Genomic DNA, 26,771 nt, shown 5'->3' with positions numbered 1-26,771 from the left:
TGTGTGCGTGTGTACTCAGTCATGTCCAACTCTTTGCCACCCATGGACTGTAGCCCACCAGGCTCCTCTGTCCATGGGATTCTCATACTTGATCAAGAACACTGGAGTGGGTAGCCTTTCCTTCTCCAGGGGATCTTCCCGACCCAGGGATCGAACCGGCATCTTCTGCATTGCAGGCGGATACTTTGTCACCCGGGAATCATTAAGTATATTCACAATGCTGTAAAACTCCTTTCCAGAACTTTCTCAATTTGCAAATCTGAATCTTTATCCCCCTACCCTCTGATAACCACAGTTCTGCTTTCTGTTTCTATGAATTTGTTCTCTGCTTTGCTTTCCAAATACTCATTTCTGAGCCTTCCCTCTTGCTTCCGTGCAATTTTGGCTAATCATGCCTTTAAGGATGAGAGAACCATCCGTAATTATCACAGAGGTTTTGTAAAATAGAACCAACATATACCCACGAGTGTAGGGAGCTGTAATTAGCATTTCTTTTGGCATCACTGTTTAAAATATGTTAAAGTCATCTTGCATGGTGAACTAAGAAATTAGGTGGTGAAAGGCTGATCCAGCCTTTAAAAACTAGACCTTCTTTCCTGTCTTTCTCAGCCAGAATGAGTCTAACTATTCAGTTTCTAGGCAAACCTATGAACTCTATTTCTTATCAGTGTGTATTTTAATTTTCAACAGGTGACAGACTCTTAAAAACATGCTTATTGACTTCCAGTATTCTATTCTAGTTTATTCTATTAAACTAGTGCTTTAGCACTAATGTAATAATCTACAAATTTTGACACAATGCATTTAACGCGTCCACCCCGTTGATAGAATGCTGTCATCCTGAATAACCCCAAATTAAGGGGAGCTCACTGAGTTTTCAGTTTGCACATCCCTTCTTGTCTGTCCCCACTGCAGGTGAATGCTTCGAATGTTATTAAACTATAGCGGACAGTTCTTGTTGTTTCTGTTTTTCAGAAACGTGTATATGTTTCCAACATGGCTTTTCTCTCAGTGGTTACGTTGGGAAGACCGTAGGCTGCTCACAATGCTAAATTAGAATTGGGCAGGATTCCGTATAAAAGATGTAACCTGTACCTGTGCTTTTTATTATAGATCTTACATCTATTTGCCTTTTATTTTTCCACTACTCACTCTGAACAGCTGTGATGGTACAGAAAGTGAAGGATCACTAAAATGAGGATTGCTCGGATGTTCTTTGGGGTTGGCCAAAAAGTTTGTTCAGGTTTTTGCATAGGACATTACAGAAAAACTCTAATAAACTTCTTAGCCAACCCCATAGCTTCAAATTAGGTGTTGTCACAGGGGGCTTGCAACCAGCCAACATCTGAGAGCCAGTGTGAATTAACAAAGAATGCACCAGACCCAGGGTGTCTTTCTCTGTACCAAATTTTGAAATACTCTGACAGGAAATTAGTGAACCAGTTCAGAAGAAAACTGAAATACCAGGTGCTCAAGAGTACTGCATCAGGGGTTGCTGGCATGTTGGTATAGTCTCTGAACAGCATCACAGGAATGCAAACCCTCCCTTTCGTTCACTTGTTTGGTGGTGTTCCGTCACTAAGTTGTGTCCGACTCTGCCACCCCTTGGACGGCAGCACACCACACGTCCTTCCCTGTCTTCCACTAGCTCTCAGAGTTTGCTCAAACTCTCATCCACTGAGTCGGTGGTGCTCCCTGACCATCTCATCCTCTGCCGCCCTTCTCGTGTTGCCCTCTATCTTTCCCGGCATCAGGGTCTTCTCTGATGAGTCGACTCTCTGCATCATGTGGCCAGAGTACTGGAGCTTCACTTTCAGCATCAATCCTTCCAGTGAACATTCAGAGCTGAGTTCCTTTAGCGTTGATGGGTTGGATCTCCTTGCTCTTCAAGGGACTCTTGAGAGTCTTCTCCAGCATCACAATTTGAAAGCAGCAATTCTTAGGTGCTCAGCCTTCTTTATGGTACATCTGAACATGACTACGGGAAAAACGATAGCTTTGACTGGATGGACCTTTGTTGGCAAAGAGATGTCTTTGCTTTTTAATTTGCTGTCTAGGTTTATCGTAGCTTCACTTATTCTCACTTATGTAGTATAATCAGAGAGGTCCCGTGGCCGATTGCTGTTTGTGATGCGACAGTCCTACTGAGCGGTGCACAGTGTTCCTTCCTGCAGGTGTTTCTGACCCTCTGCGACTGTCACGTGACTATTTGTCCTGCATCGTGTCCAGTTTGACCGATTTCCTGACCAGTAGAATGTGGTCTTCCACTTTCTCATTTTCCTTCTAACATTTCCCCTAAGGTTGACCTTTCCTGAATGGTCTCCATGTATGTTTTTTTGGAAGATGTCCACTCTTGGAGCAACCATTTCTTGAAATCAGAATATGTTCTCAAACTGATTTTAGAATCCAGACCCCCCGTTTTAGAGTTGTTTTTGTTAAGGACTGTGCTATTACGGTCTCTTTGTCAAAACTGCGGTTCTAAAAGGATCTCATTCTCATTCATCCATTCAGCAAATCTTGACAAGCACCTTCTGTGTTTCATGCTGTTTTTAGTGAACAAAACAGATGAAAATGCATGTTTTGGCAGAACGTGTGTCCTTGCAGAGAGATTGCCGTGTATTGTATAAGGAACATGATGGGGAATTCCCTGGCAGTCCAGTGGGTAGGGCTCCGAGCTTCCACTGCAGGGGGCAGGGGTTTGATCCCTGGTCTGTGAACTAAGATCCCACATGCTGAAGAGCAGCCACAAGGCAAATACAAGAGATACGATGAAGAGATACATTGTTTTGGATGCTAGAGAGTGATAACTGTAGGTGAAAAATGAAAGAAATAGGCCAGAATAAGAGGTTAGAGGTGTGGGGGTAAATTGCAGTTTTAAGCTAGGTGCTCAGGGTCTGTCCTATTGAGGAGCTGACATTTGTGCAGATTCCCAAGAGGTGAGGGAATTATTGATGAAGATTTCTGGGGAGAGACCCTGTCAGGCAGAGGGAGCAGCCGGTGCAAAGGCTCTGAGGATGCTGTTTTCCCGATGTGCTCAGAGTGGCTGGAGGCCAGTGAGCAAGGAGGAAAGCGGCTGGATTTGACCTCCTAGATGGCACTAGTGGTAAAGAACCTGCCTGCCAGTACAGGTTGATGAAAGAGATCCTGGTTCGATCCCTGGGTTGGGAAGATCCCCTGGAGCAGTGCATGGCAACCCGCTCCAGTAGTCTTGCCTGGAGAATCCCATGGACAGAGGAGCCTGGCGGGCTACAGTCCGTGGGGTCACAGAGAGTCAGACACGACTGAAGCGACAGCGTGCACGCACATGGGTGATGGGGTGACCTGGTGACACGGGGTGGAACTGCCCCCGGGACCTGGTTTTGCGTTGTCAGGACTCTGGCTTTTACTCTGAGTTTTGAGCAGAGGAATGACAACATATAATTTCATCAATGAATTATTTCTAATAGAATGGACTTGAGAAGCTATTTGGAAATTATTTATGTATTTATAAGCCACATGGTAACCAGAAGTGACAGCAGTCAGAAGCAACAGAGAAATGCAAGGAATTGTCATGAAAAAGGTTTCAACAAGGTATTCAAACTGGTGAATTCCAGCAGAAGGTCATAAAAGGGTAAGCTGCGTGGTTTCCAGGTTCCTGAGTGCCACAAATGCATGTGAGGTGTGTGTTCCTTAGAATCCTGTGGTAGGGAAGAGGGCAGGTTCCATCTCCAAACTCTTCATTCTTGTGTGACTCTCTGGGGATGCCTGGGATTAGAGAATGTGAACGATTTGATGTCTCCAGGTGAACCTGATCTTCAGGGTCCCTTTGGCATCATTGCTATACTGGAATTAGTTCCTTAATTACATCCAGGCTGGTAATCAGCATTCCTTTCTCTTGAAGTTTGTAAGAACTTAAAGAATCTGTGCAGAATAATCTTGTGCGTCAGCACTGTGATACACGCAGGGAGCTTGTCTGATACGTAAAGAGAAAATGCATCTTGTTCAGACTTTCAGTCCTTCTAATAGACGTTAGTGTTGTGAGATGTGCTTTCCGTAATTTTGTGGTATATGTATTTGTAAGTTTCTTTTGCTGAAGTCTGGGGTCTGTGTGGTCGTATTTTGTCTTACTCTGGCAGCTTGCTGGCAGGACAGGATTGCTAACAACAGCGAACGCATACAGTTTTGGGGTTTTCTTTTTTTTTTTTTTCTGCCTTTTAGTATTTTCCTAGTTTGTACATCAATCTGTCTCCCACACCTTTCCTCTAATATCAATGGATATGGATTCTCCAGCCCCTCATTGGAAGATAGCTGGAGGGTTTTACTGGTGGTCCAGTGGTAAAGAATCCCCCTGACAGTGCAAGGGACACGGGTTCAATCCATGGTGTGGGAACATCCCACATGCTTTGGGGCAGCTAAGCCCGTGCACCATGCCTCCTGAGCCCGTGCCCTGGAGCCTGGGCTTTGCAACAAGAGAAGCTGCTGCAGTGAGAAGCCCACCGTGCGTTGCAACTGGAGAGTAGTCCCTGCTTGCCACAGCTAGAGAAAGCCCACCCGCAGCAATGAAGACCCAGCCAAAAACTATAATAAAAAAAAGAAGATAACTGGAACATAAGGGCAAATACGAATTTTGTTTTGTAGTGGTGAATGTGTCGTGAGGCATAAACGTGCTCAAGAGGGAGTCTGCATAGCTCCCAAAAGTTGGAAATAACTTGGGAAAGGTTTCCATTAAAAATGAAGCTTAATGGTTGACTATGATTTATTGAGTCTCCGTTGAACACTGGCCCTGGTGCTTGGCACTTGATGTGTGTTTCCTTCGTTTAGTTCTCCCCGCCCCCTCTTTCTGGAACACCTTTCCTCCTCTGCTCAGAAGCGGGGATCAATGCCCAGCCTGGGCGGTGCAGCCAGGCATCGTGATTGTAACCTGACCGACACCAGAGCCTGTGTTTCCCCACTGCTCGGCGACATCTTCTCACACGTTTTTATATGTAATAGTGATGGTTTTCATCCATTGGAAATGTCGGAAGTGTTAGATTCTGTCTTTGTGATGAAAATGCTTGACTTTTTCTTACCCTTCACCCCTAAACTTATCAGTACCTTCCGTATACTGTCAGTGCTTGGGGATATTTATTCCATTTATTTTTATCACGATGAAACGCACCAGAAATGAACATATAAGATTTGCTATCTTTGTAGCATTTTTAAGCGTACAGTTCAGTGGCAGTAAGTCCACTCACATTCTTGTGCACCCATCGCCACCATCCAGCTCCAGATCTCCCTCCTTTTGCCCAGACTGAGCTCTGTACCCATTAATCAAGGGCCCCTCGTCCCCACTGACTCCCTGCCCCTGGGGACCTCTGTTCTACTTTCGGTCTCTCAGATATGCATCTTGTATTTTTGTTATCGGCTTGCCTTGTTTCTTTTCCCTAAGTTTAGTGCCTCTGTGCCTCCTATTCATCCGAGCTTCCCAGTTTTTCAGAGGAGGAGTAGTCCTCGCTCTTCGCCTGAAACTCTGACCTCCTTGCAAAATACATAAACCTGGGGCTCGAGTCCACCCCACCCCCATCACTTCCACAGTTAACAGACTCTGAAGCCTGGGAAGTACATCAGAAAGATGGGAAAATAGTAGTAGCAGCTTGTGGGGAATCTCAGTTCCCTGACCAGGGATTGAACCCAGGCCCTGGCAGTGAAACCACTGAGTCCTAACCACTGGACCACCCGGGAATTTCCCAGAGCCTAGGATCCTGAGAGGATGCAGAAAGCGATGTTTTTGCCCTTTGATTTACATATTTTAAAATTTGAAAGCCTCCGCAGAAGAGAATTTTAAAATCCCCCTTCAAGATTGAGAAAGTGGTTAGTTTTCATTTTCTAGAACTAAGTAGGGTTAGTTCTCCCCACTAACTGAAAAACATTAAAAATGTTTTCTGCTGAAAGTGTCTGTAAACATACAAAATGGTTTTTCTTTCACTTGACATTCTCAGAGGTTCTCCAAGAGCCTTGGTGATTGGTTTTGGGGAAGGCTGTGTTTCAGAAACACGATTGAAGAGCTGTCTGCACGAGAAGGAAAAAATGAGAACCATAGGGGTCATTCGGTGACTTGGGTTTACAAAGTCTTCACCTTTCTGTTAAAACTGATTTCAGTCAAATATCTGCTTTTCTTCTTCCTTTGGGGTACTAATTTTGGAGGCTAAGGTATGATATTAGATGTATTTTCAGAGAGTTTAGGCACAAGGGACTGAATGTACTTTTGAGGTTTAATTAGACCATCAAGTCCAGGGAGAAAAGTCCCAAACTGCAGAGACATAGGTGAGCAGATTTTTGCTGTTGGGAAGGGTCCGGTGCTTTTTCCTTAAAACCCTCTGGTTTACACTTGCCTCCTTCATTCCTTGTGGGATCCTTTGTCCACTGTCTAGCTGGTATTTAAAGAAACCAAGTGTCAGTAAATCTTGGACTTTTTCATTTTCATCTACTTCGAAAAGTGATTGAAAGACAGTGAATTATTCAACGTCAGGAGCAGACAAACCCTGCACTATGAGTAGCCAATTTCTGCATCAATATTTTTCTTTTTTTATTCACGTATAACAAGTTTGGAAAGCAGTAGAAATACTTCACTTTACGTGTGTGCGCGCGCGCGCGCACACACACACACACACACACACACGCGCGCGCGCGCGCGCGCGCGCGCACGATGTCTTGGGGTGAAGGAAGGTGGGCAGTTTTAACATAGCTGGATTGCAGCAAAGTTGCTGAAAGGGCCCTTTCTCCTTGCGGCCCAGAGCCGGGACTCTGAAACCCAAGCTGAAGTGTGTTTAATGAGCACTCTGAACGCGGGGGCTCAGTGCAGAGGGAACAGGAGCGCAGTGTGGGCCCGCCAGGCTCCGAGCCCACCCTTGGAGCGGCGGTGCCAAGGAAGAATTAGGCGTTTGTGCGCCCAGGAGATGGGCCGGCCTCCACATTTAGCTCCGTTCTCCCAGAATGAAAGCCTTGTCCTGGCTCCACAGACTCTGGTTTTACCGTTGTGGTTCCTGTTCTTGCTCTGCCTGGCATCTCACAGCAAGGGAGATCACAGATCACGCTGTTCGCGGCCAAGGCTGCCACTGGCTCTGCTGTTGGGCTTTGAGTCATTTCCTTCCTCCCCTCCTCCTCTCTCCTCTCCTTCCCTCCCTCCCCGTCCCCCTCCCCCACCCTCTCCCCTTCTCCCCTCCCCCCTTCTCCATCCCGCCTTCTTCCATCCCCTCTTCCTCCCCCTCCGCCTCATCATAGCTAATACCAGGGAGAGCTTGCTTTGTTCTGGGCACTGTACTGTCCTCAGCTTTGCTATATACTGAGTTGTTTCATCTTCCCCACATCCTAGGAAGTGTTCCAGTCATGCGCCCATTCTACAGACGTGGAAACTGGGGCCCAAAGACTTAACACATCCCAGGTCACAGTGCCTGAAGTGGCGATATGGGATTTGCAAGAAGGCAGATGGCCCCTGAGTTTGTGTTCTTCGCTCAGGCCCCCCAGGGGCTGGAGACGCAGCATGAGAAACATCCCCCACATTTCAACTGTCCGATTTCTTGGTTAACTAAGGAGTCTGCTCGCAGCAGGTCACCGCTGGTTTAATGTGACACTTGGCCTGTCGCGGAGGCTGCGTCACGCTACGGTCACACTAGCGATGCATCAGCCCATGTGCCCCACTGACCGGCCTGGGTGCCCCGAGTTACAGCACTGGCAAACGCAGCCTCGTCCCTTGGTTTTACCAGCGCGTTTTCTCCAGGACAGTTTGTGTCCTCAAAACTGGGCTTGAAAGTCTTAGAGGAGAAAAGAGGGAAATACAGTCTTGGGAGCAGATTCTCTGAAGCTGCACTGAAATCTCAGCTCCACAGTGGGCATGCCCATGGTGCCAACTCCATGTCCTCTCACCTGGGGTGTCCCTGGGGTACAGCTTAGGTGCGTCGTGGGCGTGCAGAGGTACACACACACACACACACACACTGGGACAGGTGCATCTTCACACACACACACACACAACCGGGACAGGTGCGTCTTCATTGACTCCTGCTCGTCACACAGACATTATTAGTGATATCCCATAAGAGGATATGGTTGGGACTCTGTTCTGGCTTCCAGCCTATCGCCCAGAAGTCCTGAGCCCTTCCAATTCACTAGCCTTTGTTTTTCTCATTAGTTTTGGGCTTCCCAGTGGTTTAAAAAAAAAAAAACCTCAGCTGGTAGCTCAGCTGGTAAAGAATCCACCTGCAGTGCAGGAGACCCTGGTTCAATTCCTGGGGCGGGAAGATCCCCTGGAGAAGGGCTAGACTACCCACTCCAGTATTCTTGGGCTTCCCAGTGGCTCCAACAGTAAAGAATCTGCCTGCAATGCAGGAGACCTGGGTTTGATCCCCGGGTTGGGATGATCCCCTGGAGGAGGGAGTGGCTACCCACTCCAGTATTCTTGCCTAGAGAATCTCATGGACAGAGGAGCCTGGCGGGCTGCAGTCCATAGGGTCGTAAAGAGTCTTACAAGACGGAGTGACTTTCACTTCTCACTGCTCATGCAGGAGACTTAAAAACTGCGGTTTCGATCTCTGGTTTGGGAAGATCCCTTGATGAAGGAAATGGCACCCCACTCCAGTATTCTTGCCTGGAGAATCCCATGGACCGAGGAGCCTGGTGGGCTACAGTCCATGGGGTCGCAAGGAGTTGGACATGACTGAAGCGACTTAGCACGCACACAGGCTCGTTACTTTTAGAATCCCCTGTCTTTCCTGGTGTTCCCAAGTTTTCCAATGATTTGCCTTGAAATAGATTACACTCATTCATTCTGCGAAATACCCTCTGACCCTTTTTCAGTCTTGGAAACTTCCTTATGTTATTCTTGCATCATCCCCCTTCCCCTGGGGTCTCTCTGTTGCAGGGGTCCCAGGGTTAGTTCAGTTGCTGACCCTCTAAATGTCTCACCTCCTCCCCTCGCTCCCATTCATTCGTTCGTCACCTGGTCTGGTTTCTAGGAGAATTTTCAACTGTGTCTTTAAACTCTCTCCATGACATTTTTATTTCTGCTGTGCTTTTTTTTCTTTTTCTAAGAGCTCTTTCTCGTTAACCAAATACTCCTTTTTATAACCTCCTGGGGTAATGTTCCTTATAAACCCTGAGCTATATGAGGATACAAATTACAGTGTTTTTAAAAGTTTTTAACTCGACCCTGCAGCAGCGGAAGTACCTGGCGTCTCCCACTCCTGACCTTTGGGGGAGTTGTGTTCTCTTATTGCTGTGTCTCTCCTCCTCTGCAATTAAACTGCAGTTTGCTCCTCTGTCATCTTCTAGAATTTGGGGGAAATCTGTCACCTGCTGTCTGTCTTCTCATTTTATCTGTTCTATGAATTTATTCCTTGTTTCATTTCTTTCCTTTGTTTTTTTTTTTAAAGCAAGGTTTCTTCTGGGTGTTGAGATAAGCTGCAAGTATTCAGTCTACCATCTTTAGCCACATCTTCTTTTATTTATTTACTTTTGGCTGGGCTTCCCAGGTGCCACTAGTGGTAAAGAATCTGCCTGCCAATGCAGGAGACGTAGGTGACATGGGTTCGATCCCTGGATTGGGAAGATCCCCCGGAGGAGGAAATGGCCACCCACTGCAGAATCTTTGCTTGGAGAATCACATGGACAGAGGAGCCTGGCGGCTACAGTCCATGGGGCCGCTAAGAGTCGGACACGACTGAGCACACACGTTTTTGGCTGCGCTGGGTCCTTGTTGCTTCCCGTGGTCTTTATCTACTTGCAGAGAGCGGGGTCTGCTCTGGTTGTGGTGCTCACCTTTGTCATTGTGGTGGCTTCTCTTGCTGCGGAGCCCAGGCTGTAGCATGTGCAGGCTGTGGGCTCCCTTGGTTGTGGTTCATGGACTTAGTTCCCCCATGGCACATGGAATCTTCCCGAACCAGGAATTGGGCCCATGTCCCCTGCATTGGAAGGCAGATCACTGGACCACCAGGGAAATCCAAGAATCATCTTCCCAGTCATTTCTATCAGGCCCAGTCTGGCAGTAGCCTTGTAAAATTTCTAAGAAAAATGTATTTATGGATAGATCAGTGAGTTCCTAGGGGATTTCTCCAGTTGTATTCTTGGCCCTCTGCTTTATTCAGTGGCAGCTCCTGACTACATGCTGGGGGGTGGCCAGGAAGGGGGAGGCCTGGGTGAAGGGCTGGGATGGGGAGAGTGTGTGTGAACTGGGTGACCTCCCAGCCTGGACCCCGCCTCTCCCCACTCATGGGAAGAAGGGTCAAGAGACTAGGATATAAAAAGAATTTTGATTGTAGAACACAGCTCATATCTAGAGCAGCAACGGGGCTTTCCTGGTAGCTCAGCTGGTAAAGAATCTGCCTGCAATGCAGGAGACCCTGGTTTGATTTCTGAGTCGGGAAGACCCCCCTGGAGAAGGGATAGGTTACCCACTCCAGCATTCTTGGGCTTCCCTGGTGGCTCAAATGATAAAGAATCTGCCTGCAATGCAGGAGACCTGGGTTTGATCCCTGGGTCGAGAAGATCCCCTAGAGAAGGGCATGACAACCCACTCCAACACTCTTGCCTGGAGAGTTCTGTGGACAGAGGAGCCTGGCGGGCTACAGTCCATGGCGTCACAAAGAGACGGACACAGCTGAGTGACTAAACACAGCACAGGAACAGGAAACAGAGGAACACCTTTTAATAATTAGCAGGAAAAAATCAATCACCGCCTATCATTAGTCTATTCCTTACTGAGTTTATTTGATTTTTTGAGTTGGGGGAATGTTCAAGGCCAGGATGTTTATCTTATCCCCAGTCCACTGATCCTGTTATCAGTTCACTGTAATCTCTTCACTCACAAGGGACAGTGCGGTTCATCCTGTAACTGTGTGATCTGTGCCCCCATGTGCCTGAAAGGTCGGTAACAGCCCCATGGAAGGTGGCCGTATGAGTTGGCTAGGGCCGCTGTAACAAAGAACCACAAACTGGTGGCTTGAAACATCAGAAATTTCTTCTCCTGCAGTGCTAGAGAAGGAGCTAGAAGGAGGCTAGAAGGAGCTAGAAGGAGGCTAGAAGTTTAGAATCCAGGTACCAGCAGGTCCACATTCCCTCTGAGACTCGGGGGAAAACCCTCTGCCAGCCTCTGGTGGGTGCCGTCCATCCTTGGCAGGCCTTGACTCACCACCACATCACTTGTCTCTGCCTCGGTCATGACATGTGTGTCTGTGTGTCTGTCTTCACACCATCTTATAAGGACATCCATCATGTTGGGCTAGGGCCCACCCTAATGACCTCAACTTCACTCAGTCACCTCTGCAGAGACCCTGCTTCCATTCACAGGGACCATGAGTTAGGACTTCATGCCCTTTTTTTTTTTTTTTAAAGTATTTCTAGCTTTTTGTTTTAATTATCTTCAAAATTACAGAATTGCAGTAGTACAAAGATGTCTCAGATACGCTTGGCCCAGAATAACGAATTCTTGACTTTTTGTTATATTCTCTCTTTCTCTCTCACTCTCTCTCTACACACACACACACACACACACACACTCAGATTAACATTATTTTTGTCTTAATCATTTGAGAAGCTAGATATCACTTTTCACTTTATCCCTAAATATTTCAGACCTGTTTCCTAAGGAAAAGCACATTTTCTTACATGAACACAGTATGGTTGTCAAATTCAGAAAATTTAACTTGTATATACTACTTTACAATTTACATTCCATTTGCAAAATTTGTTAGTTGTCCCAAAGTTGTTTTGTTTTGTTTAAAGCAGTCTTTCCTCCTTATCTCAAGATTCTATCCAGGGTCAAACTGGAACTGCATATTGCCTTTATTTATTTATTTATTTTTTACCATCAGTTCACTTTATTTATTTATTTATTTTTGAGACACATTTCAGCACATAACAGTAGGTTTGGTATTTTTTGCTATGGTTGAGTCTCAAGCTTGAAGTTATCCCCAAATGGAGATTGGAGCCAGAGACCTGCAAGTGGGCCAGCCCCGCCTGGTGAGTGAGTGAGTGAGTGTTAGTCACTCAGTTGCGTCTGACTCTTTGTGACCCCTTGGACTTGTAGCCCACCAGGCTCCTCTGTCCGTGGGATTCTCCAGGCAAGCATACTGGAGTGGGTAGCCGTTCCCTTCTCCAGGGGATCTTCCTGACCCAGGGATCAAACCCGGGTCTCCTGCACTGGGCTTTTCTTGACCATCTGAGCCACCCGATGAGGCCCATGTCCATGTAGCGATATGACTGGCACCTTGCTCTCAAAGCAGAGCCTTTGCAGCATCCCTGAGAGCTTCTTAGACGTGCAGACTCTCAGGGTTCACCCCAGCCCTCCCAAATCAGCCCCTGGAGCTTACCAGGGCCCTCAGGTGATCGCTGGGCCCACAGATGGGAGAGGCACTGCCCTGGTCACTTCCAGTGATATTCTAGGGCAGAGGAAGCCACCCAACTCTGGACTCTGCCCTTGGGGACACAGTCACACACGCAGCAGCGCATAGATGGGCTTTCCATCCCACGACAACGCAGAGACATGCCCCTGGGGCTGGGCAGTGGGACGTCCTCCTCACTGTCAGCCCGTCCCCCTGCCCTTTATTCTGCCAGCGAGCACTTCCCCATTGCAGTGGAAGCTACGGTACCAGAGAACTCGTGTTCCGTGCCAGGCTCTTGGCTACATACTTTGCAGTCAAGAGTTTTCTTTCTTTCACCCATGGACTCTAAGGAGTTGACAGCATCTCCAGTCCTTTCATGACCCCATGTACCTTGGGCATGTACCATGTACCTTTCACGACTCCATGTACATTATGAAAAGCAGGGTGTCCCCGCTTTCCATAATTCTTTCATGGCCACCCCGACCCCCAGTGGGGCTGTATTTGAAATAAGGAGGTGGAGGTAAGGCCAAATGAGGTCTTAAGTGTGTAGCCCTGATCACACAGGATTAGTATCCTTCTATGAAATGACATCAGGGTGTGCATGCACTTTGCATGTGTGTGTGTGTGTGTGTGTCTAACTTAGCACTTACCATACATCCTAATTTAGTCCCTTTGTCGCTTTAGTGTCTGACCCTTGATTCAGAGAGAGAGAGATGTGTTGAATTGATCTGCATTCCCTCAGCCCCTAGCACAGTGCCTGTATGTGGCTACTCACTTGACAAATGTACCCCAGGCTTCTTAAGCCATCGTAGCTATTAATACTTCCACCCAGCTGTTCAAAACCTGCCAAAGGGCCAGAAGGAGAATTTGCGGTGTTAACAGTGCCTGTGTAGAGGGTTATTGGGCTGTGGAAATCTGAACAATGTTCTAATGGGTAGTAATGGTAGGAAAAAGGGACCGAGGGCTTTGAGAGAGCCTTTCCCTCTTGCGGGAGAAGAGCATGCCCTGGTTGTCATGGTTACGTTAATCCCAAATGAGAGAAAAACAAAATACTTCCCAGAAACCGCTCTCTGAAACCTCAGCAGAGGCACATTTTGTGAACTTGGTCAAATGTTATCTTCATCCATTTCCATCTATGAGATTATTTCAGCAAGGCAGACGTTAGCTTGTATCAAGTGAGGTGACTCCTTTGTTCAGCGCCGCGGAGGAGGTGGGGAGGGTATGGAAGACAGACTCCCAACCCAGAAAGAATTGTCTTTATTCTTTTAGAGGAGAAAGAAAATACTTCCTCATAAAACTTGATGTGACAGAAATAACCTGAAGGCACAGACGTATTTTAAAGGCACAATAAACCAAAGCAACTTTGATTCACCATTTTTAATAGCTTAAAGCTGTGTGTGAATTCATACCATTTATTATTCAGCGCTTCGTTGCCAGACACTCCCCAAGAATGTAAGCCTCCTCCTAAAATTTAATTTTATAGGATTCCATGAAAAGCCTGTTCAAAATGGAGAAAACAGTGGGGACGCCAGTAAGCAATCAGCCACCTTATTTGTGCGTCAGATTAAAATTCACATGCCTCTTGGAGCATAATTGAAAGTAGCCAATAAGAAAAAGTGATCAAAATTTGATTATGTGGTTTCACTAATCACCAGTTTGTTCTCTCAGATATAACATATAATTACTATTTGGTTTCTTCTCTGTAAGGAGTCCACTTCTGGACTGTTTCAATCCAGACTGGCCATGTGTGGGGTCGGCCAGACTCTGAGTTTCTTAGAGGCTCCGGGAGTCTCAGAGGTCTGGCCTCTCAGCCCCAAGAGAAACACTTGGGAACAGTTAGAAAAACATTCATTGTAAGGTCCCTTTCATGTTCACCACTATTAACATGTATAGGTTTTCAAATGATGCCTCCGTGACGTGGTTTTCCTTCCTCGTGTGTGATCATCTGTGCAGTTGTAAATGTAAGTCTCTGTGTTTCTTAAAGTAAGCCACTCTTTGAGAAAGTGCCTTTACAAATGAATGTTCTGAGAGTCTTTTCTCTGTGTTCTGCCAGCCTCATCAGTGCTTTTGCTGCCTTTCCTCGCGTCCAGACGGTATTGACCCACCCACAGGTTTGTTTTAGCAGCAGAGGGCTGGGGGACTTGGAGCTGTTGAGTCCCCACATCCGTCTACTGCCAAGCCTGTCCCAGGCGCACAGTTTGTGGTTACTCCCAACAATGTTCATATCATGCCTTGTTTTTTGTTTTGTTTTGCCAGACAGGTAAAAGCGCCCTTTGTGCTGTCAAATACTAACAGCCCTTTCGTCACACGCATGGATATTCGCTCATTCTCCCCACGTGATAAGGCTCTTCGCGACCTCTCATCTTGAGCTGGGTCCTACCGCCCTCCGTGTTATTCTAAGATCTAATATAAAGGAAGTGGACTCTTTATTTTGTTGTTCTTAAAAATAGTTTTTAAACAGGCTCTATTGTGAGTAACCCTCTTGGATCATTTGTAGATATGAATACCATCCTCTGTTTAACTTTTTTCTTTTCTGGTCTTCTCTCTTCTGCATTGTTAAATTTTGGTAAAATGAACACAGCAAAAGATTTACCAATTTAGCCATTTTTAAGTGTACAATTCAGAGGTGTTAAGTACATTCACAGGGTTATGCAACCACCCATTTTACATTCTGTGGTGTGATTTTTGAGTAGAATTCCTTATAATGTGAAGTTCAAAGAATTCCTTGGAGATGAGCATAAAGGAAGGATGTTGAGGATTAATGGAGTGAATCCACTGTTGGAAGAAAGGAGGGGATAACTTTTCTTAAAGAATGTGGATGAAACTTCTCTGGCTTCCCTTCTCTGAGGTGCCTCCTCTGAAGCTGAATTCAGCTCTGGGTGCATTAATGAAACCCAGACATTTCTACACTAACTCCTAGAAGAGAATAGGGTCCCTGAACTTTGCTGTTGTGATGTCTAGAAACATTTCAGGCACAGCTGCCTGGTGTACATTGAGACGTTAATGCCACGTCCATTTTCCCATGCAGTTGTCATGTACTGACTGCATTCCATCCCTTAGAAATACTTTCTAGTAACGCTACATACTGGCTTTCCTTATATCCCTGAAGATAGCCGGTGTTGACAGGAGAATTCATATAATGCATTAAAGGCATCTATTTTACAGGCCAATTTTAAGAGCTAGAATATCAGTCAAGTGAAAAGTATGAAAGTGTTAGTCATGGCTGACTCTTTGCGACCCCATGGACTGTAGCCCACTAGGCTCCTCTTTCCATGGAATTCTCCCGGCTAGAAAACTGGAGTGGGTAGCCATTCCCTTCTCCAGGAGATCTTCCCAACCCAGGGATCAAAGCTTCATCTCTTGCGTCTCCTGCATTTGTGGGCAGATTCTTTACCGTCTGAGTCACCAGGGAAGCCCAAATTTGAAATTAACTTCTCCCTGTATAAAAACTGGGGTCCCATTGAAAAGTCATTTTGTGTCAAAGATTTGTACAAAGCAATAAATCTTAAGGAAATCTTTAAGACTTGAGACGAGGCTTATATCATGTATTAACTGGATTGACTCCAAACACCTATTTCCAGCCTCTTCTTATTATCAGCGTGTGCTCAGTATGGTCACATAAGTCCCTGTTGACTCCGCCAAGGACCTAATTCAGCGGTAATACTCTCTCTCCTCGGTATGTTCCACCAAGTGCTTAGTTGAACATCATTCTATAAAGCTGTCCATTGTATGCTGATTTATGATTTTTTTAAACTTGTTTGGACTTTCAGCGTTGAATTGTAAAGTCTCGTTTCCCAGCCCCTGTAAATCTAGATGAAGTTATCAAATTCACTTAGTTCCAGGAATTCTTTGGAAGACAGTGCTTGCCAGCTGGTCAGATAACTGGTGCTGCATTTTAAGACAAGTAGGAAATGTCAAGAATGGTGAGAAAGAAGAATTGTGAAACTAGAATGTGGTCTTCTCTTTAAAAAAAAACTTAACGATACAGGAATTTCTCTACAACTTCTCAGCGCCCAACCCATTCCTATCATGGTATTATTAGCTGGTCTCTGCAGATTCTACTGGATGGAGAGGAGGCCCTCGAACAAGGAGCTGTGTCTAAGTTCTTCATGTAACTCTGTGGAGGCAGGTGTGAGAATTTGAATCCAAGGACCCCGTGGGCCTGACTAGTGAATTCCCAAGTGCTCTCAGTATGATGTTGCTCTGCCAGAGAGGTGGGAAAAAAGATGGGTGACCAGTAATCCATGCAGCTGTTAACACTGGATAAATGCAGGGTGTGTGTGTGTGTGTGTGTGTGTGTGTGTGCGCGCGCATGGGCAGTGGAACCTGGTGGTCTACAGTCCTTACAGTCACAGAGTTGGACACACACGTGTGTGCTGGATAGGGCGGCGGGGATCTGTTTGACTGACATGAATGGGGTTTACACACCATCACGTGTTAGTTGTGCCATCGGGGTAATTGCGACAACTCTCCCAGTTTCCTTTGGACCAGGCATTCAATGTCTAGAGCCTTGTGAATTTGAGATTATGCATGGAGACTACCGCATGCCTTTAGCTAGCTGTGAGCATCTTCCGAATTCCAGCGAGGAACATAGGAGCATAAAGTGGTGTCTGTTTAAAAAAGAGAGAGATGCTTTATCGCTGGCTGCTCAGGTCACGCTACCGGGCAGCCTAATGGATATGCCTGTTGTGCTTGTCAGGGTCTGACTCCTACTGCCTTTAGTCTCCTGGGTTACTAATTGGCTCCTAAATTGCTCTGTTCTTCGCAGAAGGGAGGTGAAAGTATAAAACCAGTAACTGGAGATGACAAGGTCTTTGAAACATTTTTTCTTGCTGGGTTTGATCTGTGTGGTGGAATTGCATCTGTTTTGCAAGTGGGTCTTTAAGAATTGGTGTTCGCTTCAGCAGCGCATATACTAAAATTGGAACGATACAGAGAAGATTAGCAGGTGATGCAGATTTGTGAAGTGTTCCATATTTTTTGGGCTTCCTTCGTGGCTCAGCTGGTGAAGAATCCGCACGCAATGCGGAAGACCTGGGTTCGATCCCTGGGTTGGGAAGGTCTCCTAGAGAAAGAAAGGCTACCCACACCAGTATTCTGGCCTGGAGAATTCCATGGACTGTAGTCTGGACAGGACTGAGTGACTTTTACTTTCACTTTCTTTCCTTTGAGAATTGACCAGAGAGTGAAAAGAAAGCAAGGCGTATGATCCTAAGCTGTCGGGGGTAGAAAATGGGTTCTTGCATATCGTTTTCCCTTTCACTATAGACTCAAGGTATAGAATATGTATGTGTAATATGGATTTCAGCAGACATTGAAGGAGTGCCAGGGACTCTGCCAGTAGGAACAGAAGGGTGACCATGTAGCCCAGAGTTTCATTAGAGACACAGACTTGTGGATACTTAGCTATATATGACTAGAATACAGTGGAACGAGTGATTGTATTCATTTGTTCTTTCACTGGGCATCCTGGGTAAGGTGATTAAGAACCTATGGTCTTAAAAACACTCTATCTCTTCTCTTTCTGACTTTGTTGTATGACAGAAACCAACACAACATTGTAAAAAAAAGTTCTTTTTAATTTAAATAAATAGAAAAAAACATAACCTATGGCTTTTACGCTCATGCATATGAAGTCTAGATGAGCCTGTGCAAAGTCTACAGAAGAAAGCCATGCATTCTGCTACATTTGTTGGGAAGGGAGAGGAACCAGGGACACGCTTTCAGCTGTCACAAAATGGGTGCAGGATCATAAAGGCTTCCATCCACGCAAAACTGCACACAAATAATATTTGTAGCAACTTTTTTATTCATAATTGCTCAAACTTGGGCAACCGAGATATCTTTTAGTAAGTGAATGGATAAGCAAACTGTAGTCCACTCAGGCAGTGGCATATTATTCAGCAATAAAAAGAAATGATGAGCATGCCATGACAAGAATGGGGGGAATTTTAAATTCATGACACTTAAGTGAAAAAACGCCAATCTGGAAAATCTCCAGACTGTACAATTCTAGCTATGTGACATTGTGGAAGGGGCAAAACTGTAGACCGTAAAAAGATCAGTGGTTGCCAGGGGTTCAGGGTAGGGGAAGGAGGAGGGGTGGAAGAGGGGAGCACAGTGGATGTTTAGGGCTGATGAAACTCGCCCGTGTGATCCTGTGATGGGGGCTTTATGATGTTAGGCCTTTGTCAAAACCCATAAAACTATAGACACAGAGTGAATCCTCATGTATGCTGTGGTCTTCGCGTGGTGGTATGTATTAATATTAATGTTGGCTCGACAGTTGTAGGAAATGTACTGCACTAATCCAAGGTGTCAGTAAGAGGAGACCCTGGGTGTGGCGGGTACCTGGCATGCACTTGAACTCTGGGTGCACACTTCCTGCTCAGCCTTCTGTAAACAGCTCTAAAAAATAAAGTGTATTTTTTAAACTGTGTTCTGAAGTTGATTTTACAATGTTGTGCTTTCCCCTACCCCAAATCCCTGATGTACAGCAAAGGGTTGGTTATACATAAATACACAGTTCTTTCTCACGATGGTTCATCACAGGGGATTGAATAGAGTGCTCTGTGCTCTACGGCAGGACCTTGTCTCCCCGGCCCCTCTATCGTAGCTTGCATCTGTTAATCCCAGACTCCCAATCCACCTCCTCCCCTCGGCACCCACAAGTCTGTTCTCTGAGGGTCTGTTTCTGTTTTGTAGATAAGTTCATTTGTGTCAATTTTGGATTCCACATGCAAGTGATATCATATGGTATGGGTCCATTTTTTTAAGGGGCGTAGTGCCTGGCATCGGGGTGAGGAGAAGACGGCAGAGATCAGCCTCTAAGCATGAGAGCAACACGGGGCGGGAACCAGCGGTGTGCACGGACGGGGCTGGTGGCCTGGGTGTCACAGGGTGGTGGGTGGGGAGCTGTCACAGACCCGGGAACGAGAGGCCTCCTGCAGTGGGAGCCCTGGTTTGCCTCCGTGGCTGCCTGTCTCAGCGGGCGTAACTCCTGCTCTTTCTGTTCCCAGCAAAGAGCCCCCGGGAAAGTGCTGCTGGACGCAGTGTGCAACCACCTCAACCTCGTGGAGGGGGACTATTTTGGCCTCGAGTTTCCCGACCACAAGAAGATCACGGTAGGTGATGTCCCTGAGACGTTGCTATTTTACCATCTGTTCGACTTGAGAGAGGGAAGTAATCGGGACCTTTCTGGGCCTGACGGAAGTGTACACCAGAAAAAGTGCCCAGAAAGCCCTTGATGATCTGTTTTTGAAAGTAATGTGTGCGCATGATTAGCAAGTTCACAGAGAATACGCGATGCAGGCTACCTCTCTCTCACCCTCTCCTCCTACCTCTCCCTCCGGGAACCGCCATCACCAATGTCTTGTCTATCCTTCCTGTAAAAGTCTGTATATGTGCACACAAACACATAGTTTTGAAATATGATAATGTGAAGAAACAACACACAGTGCCCTATACCCCACCCACACACCATTCCTATATCTGAGATATAGGAATGGTGATAAAGGAACTCTCCTTTCAGCACAGAGAGTCTACTTCTTTCCTTTTCATGGTTTTGTACTATTCCCCTGAATGAATATACCACCACTTAACAATTTTTGCTGTAAAGGGTGGGATACTTAGATTGTACTGAATTGTTTGCTGTTACAAATGATGCTCCAGTGAACATACTGATGCATTTGTGTTTGCATTCATGGTCAAGGATTTATCTCAGTTCAGATCCAGAAGCACAGAATTGTATCATCTATGAGCTCAAGCCTTTTTTTAATTTTTATTGGAGTATAGTTGCCTGCTTTAGAGTATTGTTGTTGATCAAACATTTGAAGTTTGCTAAATATGTCATGCAGGTCTTTAAAAAGGTTTTCTTGACTTGATCCCAAAGTTTAGAATAGAACTCATTGTTACTTTTTCTTTTTTGGCTGATGGCACTTTCTCAAGGTTGTATCCTAGTCTGCCTCTTATGAGGCACCCTTTTAGGGTGTAAGTTTATTGACTACATTTCTATTTACCTTTTCATTCAGTCCACACTGAGTGCCTAGAACTTTTCTGGCCATTGGAGGCCCAACAGGAGTGAGATGGAGAAAATGTAGGATCCAGGTGGGGCATCAAATTGAGTCTTTGGAGAAGGAAATGGCAACCCACTCCAGTATTCTTGCCTGGAGAATCCCATGGATGGAGGAGCCTGGTGGGCCAGTCTATGGGGTCACAAAGTGTTGGACACGACTGAGCGACTCAACAACCACAACAATCAAACTGAGTCAGTGGCCAGTTCAAGACATGTGGCACACCGCCCACTGGAAGCAGGGGCCGTGGGGCACCGGGGACAGCAGATGACATTTGTGTTCAGGAAATCCTTCCCAGATACTGTGAAACTGAGTCCTCTGAGGCCAGTAGGAGTTGACCTCATAGGGTGGTCCAGGGAGGGGGGCACCAGATGCCCAAAGCCCAGGTAGCAAGTAGGCTGTTCAGGAACCTGTGGATGAGGCTGAAGTGTAGAGGTAGGTGGAGGAGGGCTCTGCTGAAGGAGGTGAGCAGAACACTGAAAAGTGAGCAGGGAGCCGGGTCTATCTGAAAGGGCTTTCTGTACCGTTACTACCCAGCAGCAATAGAATACGAGCCACAAACTTTATTTCAGTTTTTCTAGCAGTTAATGTTTTAAAAGTTTGTAAGAAGTGGAATTAATAGCCTATTTAATTTGATATAAAACATCCCAAATCATTATCATTTCAACATGAAATCAACATCAAAACCTATGAATAGGAGATTTTACATTTTTTTTTTCCTGCTCAGTTTTTGAGTCCGATATGTATGTGACAGTCACAGCCAGACCAGCCGTATTTCAAGTGCTTGGTGGTCACGTGTGTGGGGACGGCACAGCTCTGTACTGAGTCAATATGTTTGGGAAGCTGTTAATGCATTTTAAAGAGAGAGTGACATGATCTGATTTATGGTGTAGAAAGAGAACTGTCGCTAGAAGACTAGGGGATCTAACATGTATTTAAAGATGGGTACAAACTATGTTTTCTCAATATACTTCTAACCTCTAAGCCTTCTGGGATTCTCTGGTAGCTCAGTTGGTAAAGAATCCGCCTGCAATGCAGGAGACCCTGGTTCAGTTCCTGGGTTGGGAAGATCCTCTGGAGAAGGGTTAGGCTACCTCTCCAGTATTCTTGGGCTTCCCTTGTGGCTCAGCTGGTAAAGAATCTACTCACAATGTGGGAGACCTGGGTTTGATGCCTAGGTTGGGAAGATCCCCTGGAGAAGGGAGGGAAAGCCTACCCACTCCAGTATTCTGGCGTGCAGAATTCCATGGGCTGTATAGTCCATGGGGTCGCAAAGAGTTGGACACAACTGAGCCTTCTTGGCCATTTTCTGGTGCTTACATTGAATCAAAGCTGCCCTGACTCCCAGTCCTCTTTCCAATATGACAAATGACCACAGAGGGGCCACATCTAATTCCACATTCATTTATGCATCTAACAATTATTTGTGCCACTGCCAAGTCCAGCATCACACCTCATACAGTAGAAGACACATGCTATGAAGGGACTGCTTGCCATCAGTAGTTACTGTTTCCAGTCATTAGAAGTGCCTGCTTGGGAAAGTTGATAAGGAAACAAATAATTATCATACCATGTAGCAAGTTCAGTGGACCAGTGTTTCTTAAACTTGTTTTGTATTACAGTAATGATTCTCACAACACCTGAAGATTTGTTCTCATTATTTGTAACAACCTGCCTGCATTACTCAGAGTTCCAGTGGTTTTCCTGACTCCAGTCTTAGCCTGTTCTGGTCCTCCTGAAGTTTCTTTTCTCAACTGTAAATTAGCAGTGGTGAGGGTACCAAGACTGGATAGCAAGAGGATTGTTCCATTTCTGGGCCAACCAATTAGCTATCAGCAGAGCTAGGATTCTAACCACATCTGACCGCAAGCTCAGCGCCTTTTGTATTGGCTGTGGGTGCTTCTCTTTTGCTAGGGTTTACGAACCTGTTGATCTTTCAGGGATGACTTGTTTCAGCTTTTATTAAGCTTGATTTTTATGATTTCACTGTGTGCTTATTATATTGTTTTGGAGTGTGTTCAATTGCAAAATTCACTAAACCCATTAATGATGGCTTCAAGACATAGAAGCTAATTGTTACAAATATAGGCCACTGCCTGAGAGCTTACCATCCATCAGAGTGCTCTAGTTCCTGTGGACACAAGAGTGAACAAGGCCCACATTCTAAGGCAGGGAGCAGCAGATGTTTGTTTGTCAAGGGCCAGATAGTGAATGCTAGAATAGACTTTACACACCAGTGTTCCTACTCCAGCTCTTCAGCTCGCCCCTCATAGTGTAAATGAAGGGCATGGATTTGATTTCAATAAAACTTTATTGTCATTATCATCATTACCATTTTTTTCACTATGGTCAAAAATAGGTACCACGAAATTTACCATCTTAGCCATTTTTAAGTAAATGTGCCGTACAGTAGTGTGACGTATATTCATTGTTGTGCAATAGAGAGGACTTTCATTGTATAAAACTGAAACTCTGAACCTAATCAATAACTACTTCCTTTCCTCCTCCCCCCAGCCCCTGGTGATCACCATTCTACCTTCTGTTTCTGTGAGTTTGATCACTTTAGATAGCTCATGTAAGTGGCATCACACAATATTTGTTGTTTTGTGTCTGGCTTATTTCACCTAGCGTGATGTCCTCAAGGTCCATCGATGTTGAAGCATGTGTCAGAATGTCCTTCCTTTTTCAAGGCTGAATACTATTCCATCGTTGGCTCGATTCCATTTTGCTTACCCACTCATCTGTTGATGGACATTTGGGTTGCTTCCCCGTTATTGCGAATAATGCTGCAGTGAACATGGGCGTGTTGTCATTATTAATTCTACTGTCATGATTATTACCTCTGCCCGGCTTCATCTGGGAGGCTGCTCACACACCTGACAAACCAACAAGAAGCTTGCACGTGTGCTAAGTCGCTTCAGTCATGTCTGACTCTGTGCAACCCTGTGGACTGTGGTCCCTGCAGACTCCTCCGTCCATGGGATTATCCAGGCAAGAATATTGGAATGGGTTGCCATGCCCTCCTCCAGGGGATCTTCGAAACCCAGAGGTCGAACTCACATTTCTTGTGTCTCCTGCATTGGCAGGCGGGTTCTTTACAACTAGCGCCGTCTGGGAAGCCCAACAGGAAGCGTGTTTGGTCTCAAATGCCCAGACCTGGGCTGTCTGTCACTACTGATTTTGTTTATTTATCTGTATGTGGTTTGTGGGAAACTAATTGTTCCCCCAAGGTCCCCAGCATGCAAAGTTGTGAACCTTTGTCCCGAGGTGGTAAGGCCAGGCAACTCGCATTGCAGCTCAGCCTTCCACGCTTTTCTCTTCATTTCATTTCTATCATTAAATAGCCCACATCAGGGCATTCTTCATAGTAAGGGTTTGAAAAAGCTTAAGCACTTAAAAATGAATGCATTCCACTGTCTAAGATGTGTTTCTTGAGACTGGGAATAAACCAGTGATAATTAGTAAGTAATCAGTTGTGCTCTGTGCTCAATGAGACTTGCCCCGTGGCTTGTCTTTTAATAGAGTTGATTGCTATGTTTACATTCAAGTCAGGCCCATGTTGTCCTTGAGTCCAGCAGCTGACCCATGGGACTGCCCTATAGGAGCAGAGAAATCTTTTAATCAGCTTTTTTCCCCACCATTGATTTGCCTTCCCATGGCAGGGACACTATGGATCTTAGGAATCAAGACCCTCTACCTAATATGCCAGCTAATGGGTATGTAGAGTCTGAAGGCTGGTAAAGGTCAGAGAGGTTGGGTTACCAGTGGACTCAGAGAGCTCACTGTCCTTGAACTTCTACGGTGTGCCATGCACTCTGCTATTAACTTAAATGCACCTTGTTTGTTCTTCACCTTGTTCAGTCGTGTCTGACTCTCTGCGACTCCATGAGCTACAGCACGCCAGGCTTCCCTGTCCTTCACTATCTCCCAGAGTTTGCTCAAACTCATGTCCGTCGTGTCGGTGATGCCATCCAGCCATCTCATCCTCTGTCGTCCCCTTCTCCTCCTACCCTTAATCTTTCCCAGCATCAAGGTCTTTTCCAATGAGTCGGCTCTTTGCATCAGGTAGCCAATGTATGGGAGCTTCAGCTTCAGCATCAGTCCTTCAAGTGACTATTCAGGGTTGATTTTCTTTAGGATGGACTAGTTTGATCTCCTTGTTCTTCACCTTAGGGGTTGGCAAAAAGAGCCAGAGAATAAATACATTAGGCTTTGCAGGTTGTACCATCTCTGGGGCGACTCCTCAGCTCTGCCACTGCTATGCAAAGCAGCCATGGATAATGTACGTAGATAGTGGTGGTTGGGTTCCAATAAAACTTTATGTATGGACATGGACATTTGAATGTCATAGAGTTTTCACATGTCATGAAATATATTGCTACTATTTTTTTCCCCAACCACTTAAAAGCCCGTGATTGCTCTTGGACTGTAGCAAAACCGATCATAGACTGGATTTGGCCCATAGGCCTTGGTTTACCAATCTCTACTTTACAACATTTCTCTGAGGTAGGTATTTTATCATCCACGTTTTACAATGAGCGAATTCAGTGTGGACTGGATGCCCATGAGTCACAGGCAGACCTGTCTCAGGTGTTGCAAGTTCTCTCTGCCTCACTTGTTGCGCTTGCTGCATCTTCCCACTGCAAAGAGCCGTGCACGGCTGGCAGCAGAGATGGGTGTGTGTCTAAGATTTATCTTGTGGTTACTGGGCAGAGTGTGAACGGCTCTGTGTTATAGCCTGTAAATACTGTTTAAACCTTTGCTTTGTCATTTAGCAGCTGGGTAGATTCTGAATGTCTTTGATTTTTGTGCTTTATCTGAAAACTGGGATTAATAAATGACTGTTTTACAAGGTTATCATGGGAATTCTTCAGATGCTTTACAATAATGAGCCCAGCAGAATTTCTGGCATAGCACGACACTCAGATATCTGTTGGATTTTCTTCTTGCATTCTAGCTCAGAAACCAGTGAGGCTGCTTCCCCATCTTTCATGAAACTTATGATGCTCAGAGACCTGATAAAAAAAAATCCTAGTTTTGTATAAAATAGATACTGGTAAAGCTTGGGCTTAGTTGGTAAAGAATCCGCCTGCAATGCAGGAGACCCTGGTTCAGTCCCTGGGTTGGGAAGATCCTCTGGAGAAGGGAAATGCTGCCCACTCCAGTATTCTGGCCTGTAGAATTCCATGGACTATACAGTCCATGGGGTCACAAAGAGACACGACTGAGTGACTTTCACTTTCAAAGCTCAGGAAGAATCTCTCATTCATTTTATAATCTTCTTTATGCCAGGAAAAAAAGTTTTGCCATTGGCAGGTGTCTTAGCTCAGGCTGCCATAACAGAATACCAAAGACTGGATGGCTTGAACAACAGACGTTTCATTTCTCTAAGTATTAGAGTCTGAGGTCCAGGTATCGGCATAATCAGATTCTAGTGAGGACTCTGCTTATCAACAGCCACCTTTTCACTGTGTGCTCAAGCAGCAGAGAGAGAGATCTCTTTTTCTCTTCTTACAAGGCTACAATCCTAATAGATCAGGGCCCCACCAACATGACCTCAGTAAGCCTTAATTACCTTCTAAAGACCCCCATCTTTAGATAGAGCCACATTCTTAATTACCTTCTAAAGACCCCCGTCTCTAGGTACAGCCACATTGGGGGGTTAGGGCTTCAACACAGGTATTTGAAGAACACAATTCAGTCCATAGCAGCAAGCATGCTTTCTGGGGCTTGAGGTCACAGAGCGCAGCTACTTGGGATGACAGCATCACTTACTGCTCCTTGTCCAGCTCTTCTTGGGTTGGGGAGATATCCTTCATCTATGTTTAGTTGCAGTCTTGTGACCTTGCTTCTTCCTGAGGGGCTCTGGACATCTGAGACCAGGAGGGGCTCCTTACAGAACATGCGAGGAGTAAAGGATGAAGAACATTGCAGGCTTAGGAACAGATGAAAGTTTGGGAAGCCAGCAGAGGTGGGGTGGTAGAGCAGCCCAGTGACCACCCAGGGCAGCCCTGTGGTGCCAAGGCAGGTCCCGGAGGAGGCAAAGCTTTCCTCCAGTAGAGACTTGGGGGGAAGGACAACTTGCTGGAAAAATACAGCTGTGGATACTCTTCCATTTCTTAGACTGGAAGAAAGCTACCTGAGGTTTTTGTTTGTTATCATCTTGTGTTTTATTTAATAGGCTTCATTTTTTAGAAAAGCTCTATGTTCACAGAGAAATTGAGCAGAAAGTCAAGTGCTGTCTCTCCATACACAGTGTCCCCTCTAATTAGCATCTTACATTAGTAGTGTGATGATCCATTATTATTACAGTTCCAAGTTCACATTAGGGTTCATTTTTCATGTTGTGCCTTCTGTAGGTTTTGAC

The 26,771-nt window shown here is 45.7% G+C and overlaps 1 protein-coding gene and 1 pseudogene across 2 annotated transcripts in view; both read left to right on the top strand.

Moving 5' to 3' along the window:
- FARP1 (FERM, ARH/RhoGEF and pleckstrin domain protein 1) overlaps window positions 1–26,771 on the top strand; it is a 300,177-nt gene that overhangs the window by 178,498 nt on the left and 94,908 nt on the right. For both annotated transcript variants that reach the window (XM_043478278.1, XM_043478277.1), the window contains exon 3: window positions 19,352–19,456. In XM_043478278.1, the coding sequence (XP_043334213.1) occupies window positions 19,352–19,456 (105 nt within the window). The remainder of the gene's footprint in view (window positions 1–19,351; window positions 19,457–26,771) is intronic.
- On the top strand, window positions 17,228–17,313 carry LOC122447679 (annotated as a pseudogene).

Source organism: Cervus canadensis, chromosome 9, assembly GCF_019320065.1.
Source record: "Cervus canadensis isolate Bull #8, Minnesota chromosome 9, ASM1932006v1, whole genome shotgun sequence".
NCBI classification, from domain to species: Eukaryota; Metazoa; Chordata; class Mammalia; order Artiodactyla; family Cervidae; genus Cervus; species Cervus canadensis.
This window is presented reverse-complemented; position numbering and strand designations above follow the sequence as displayed.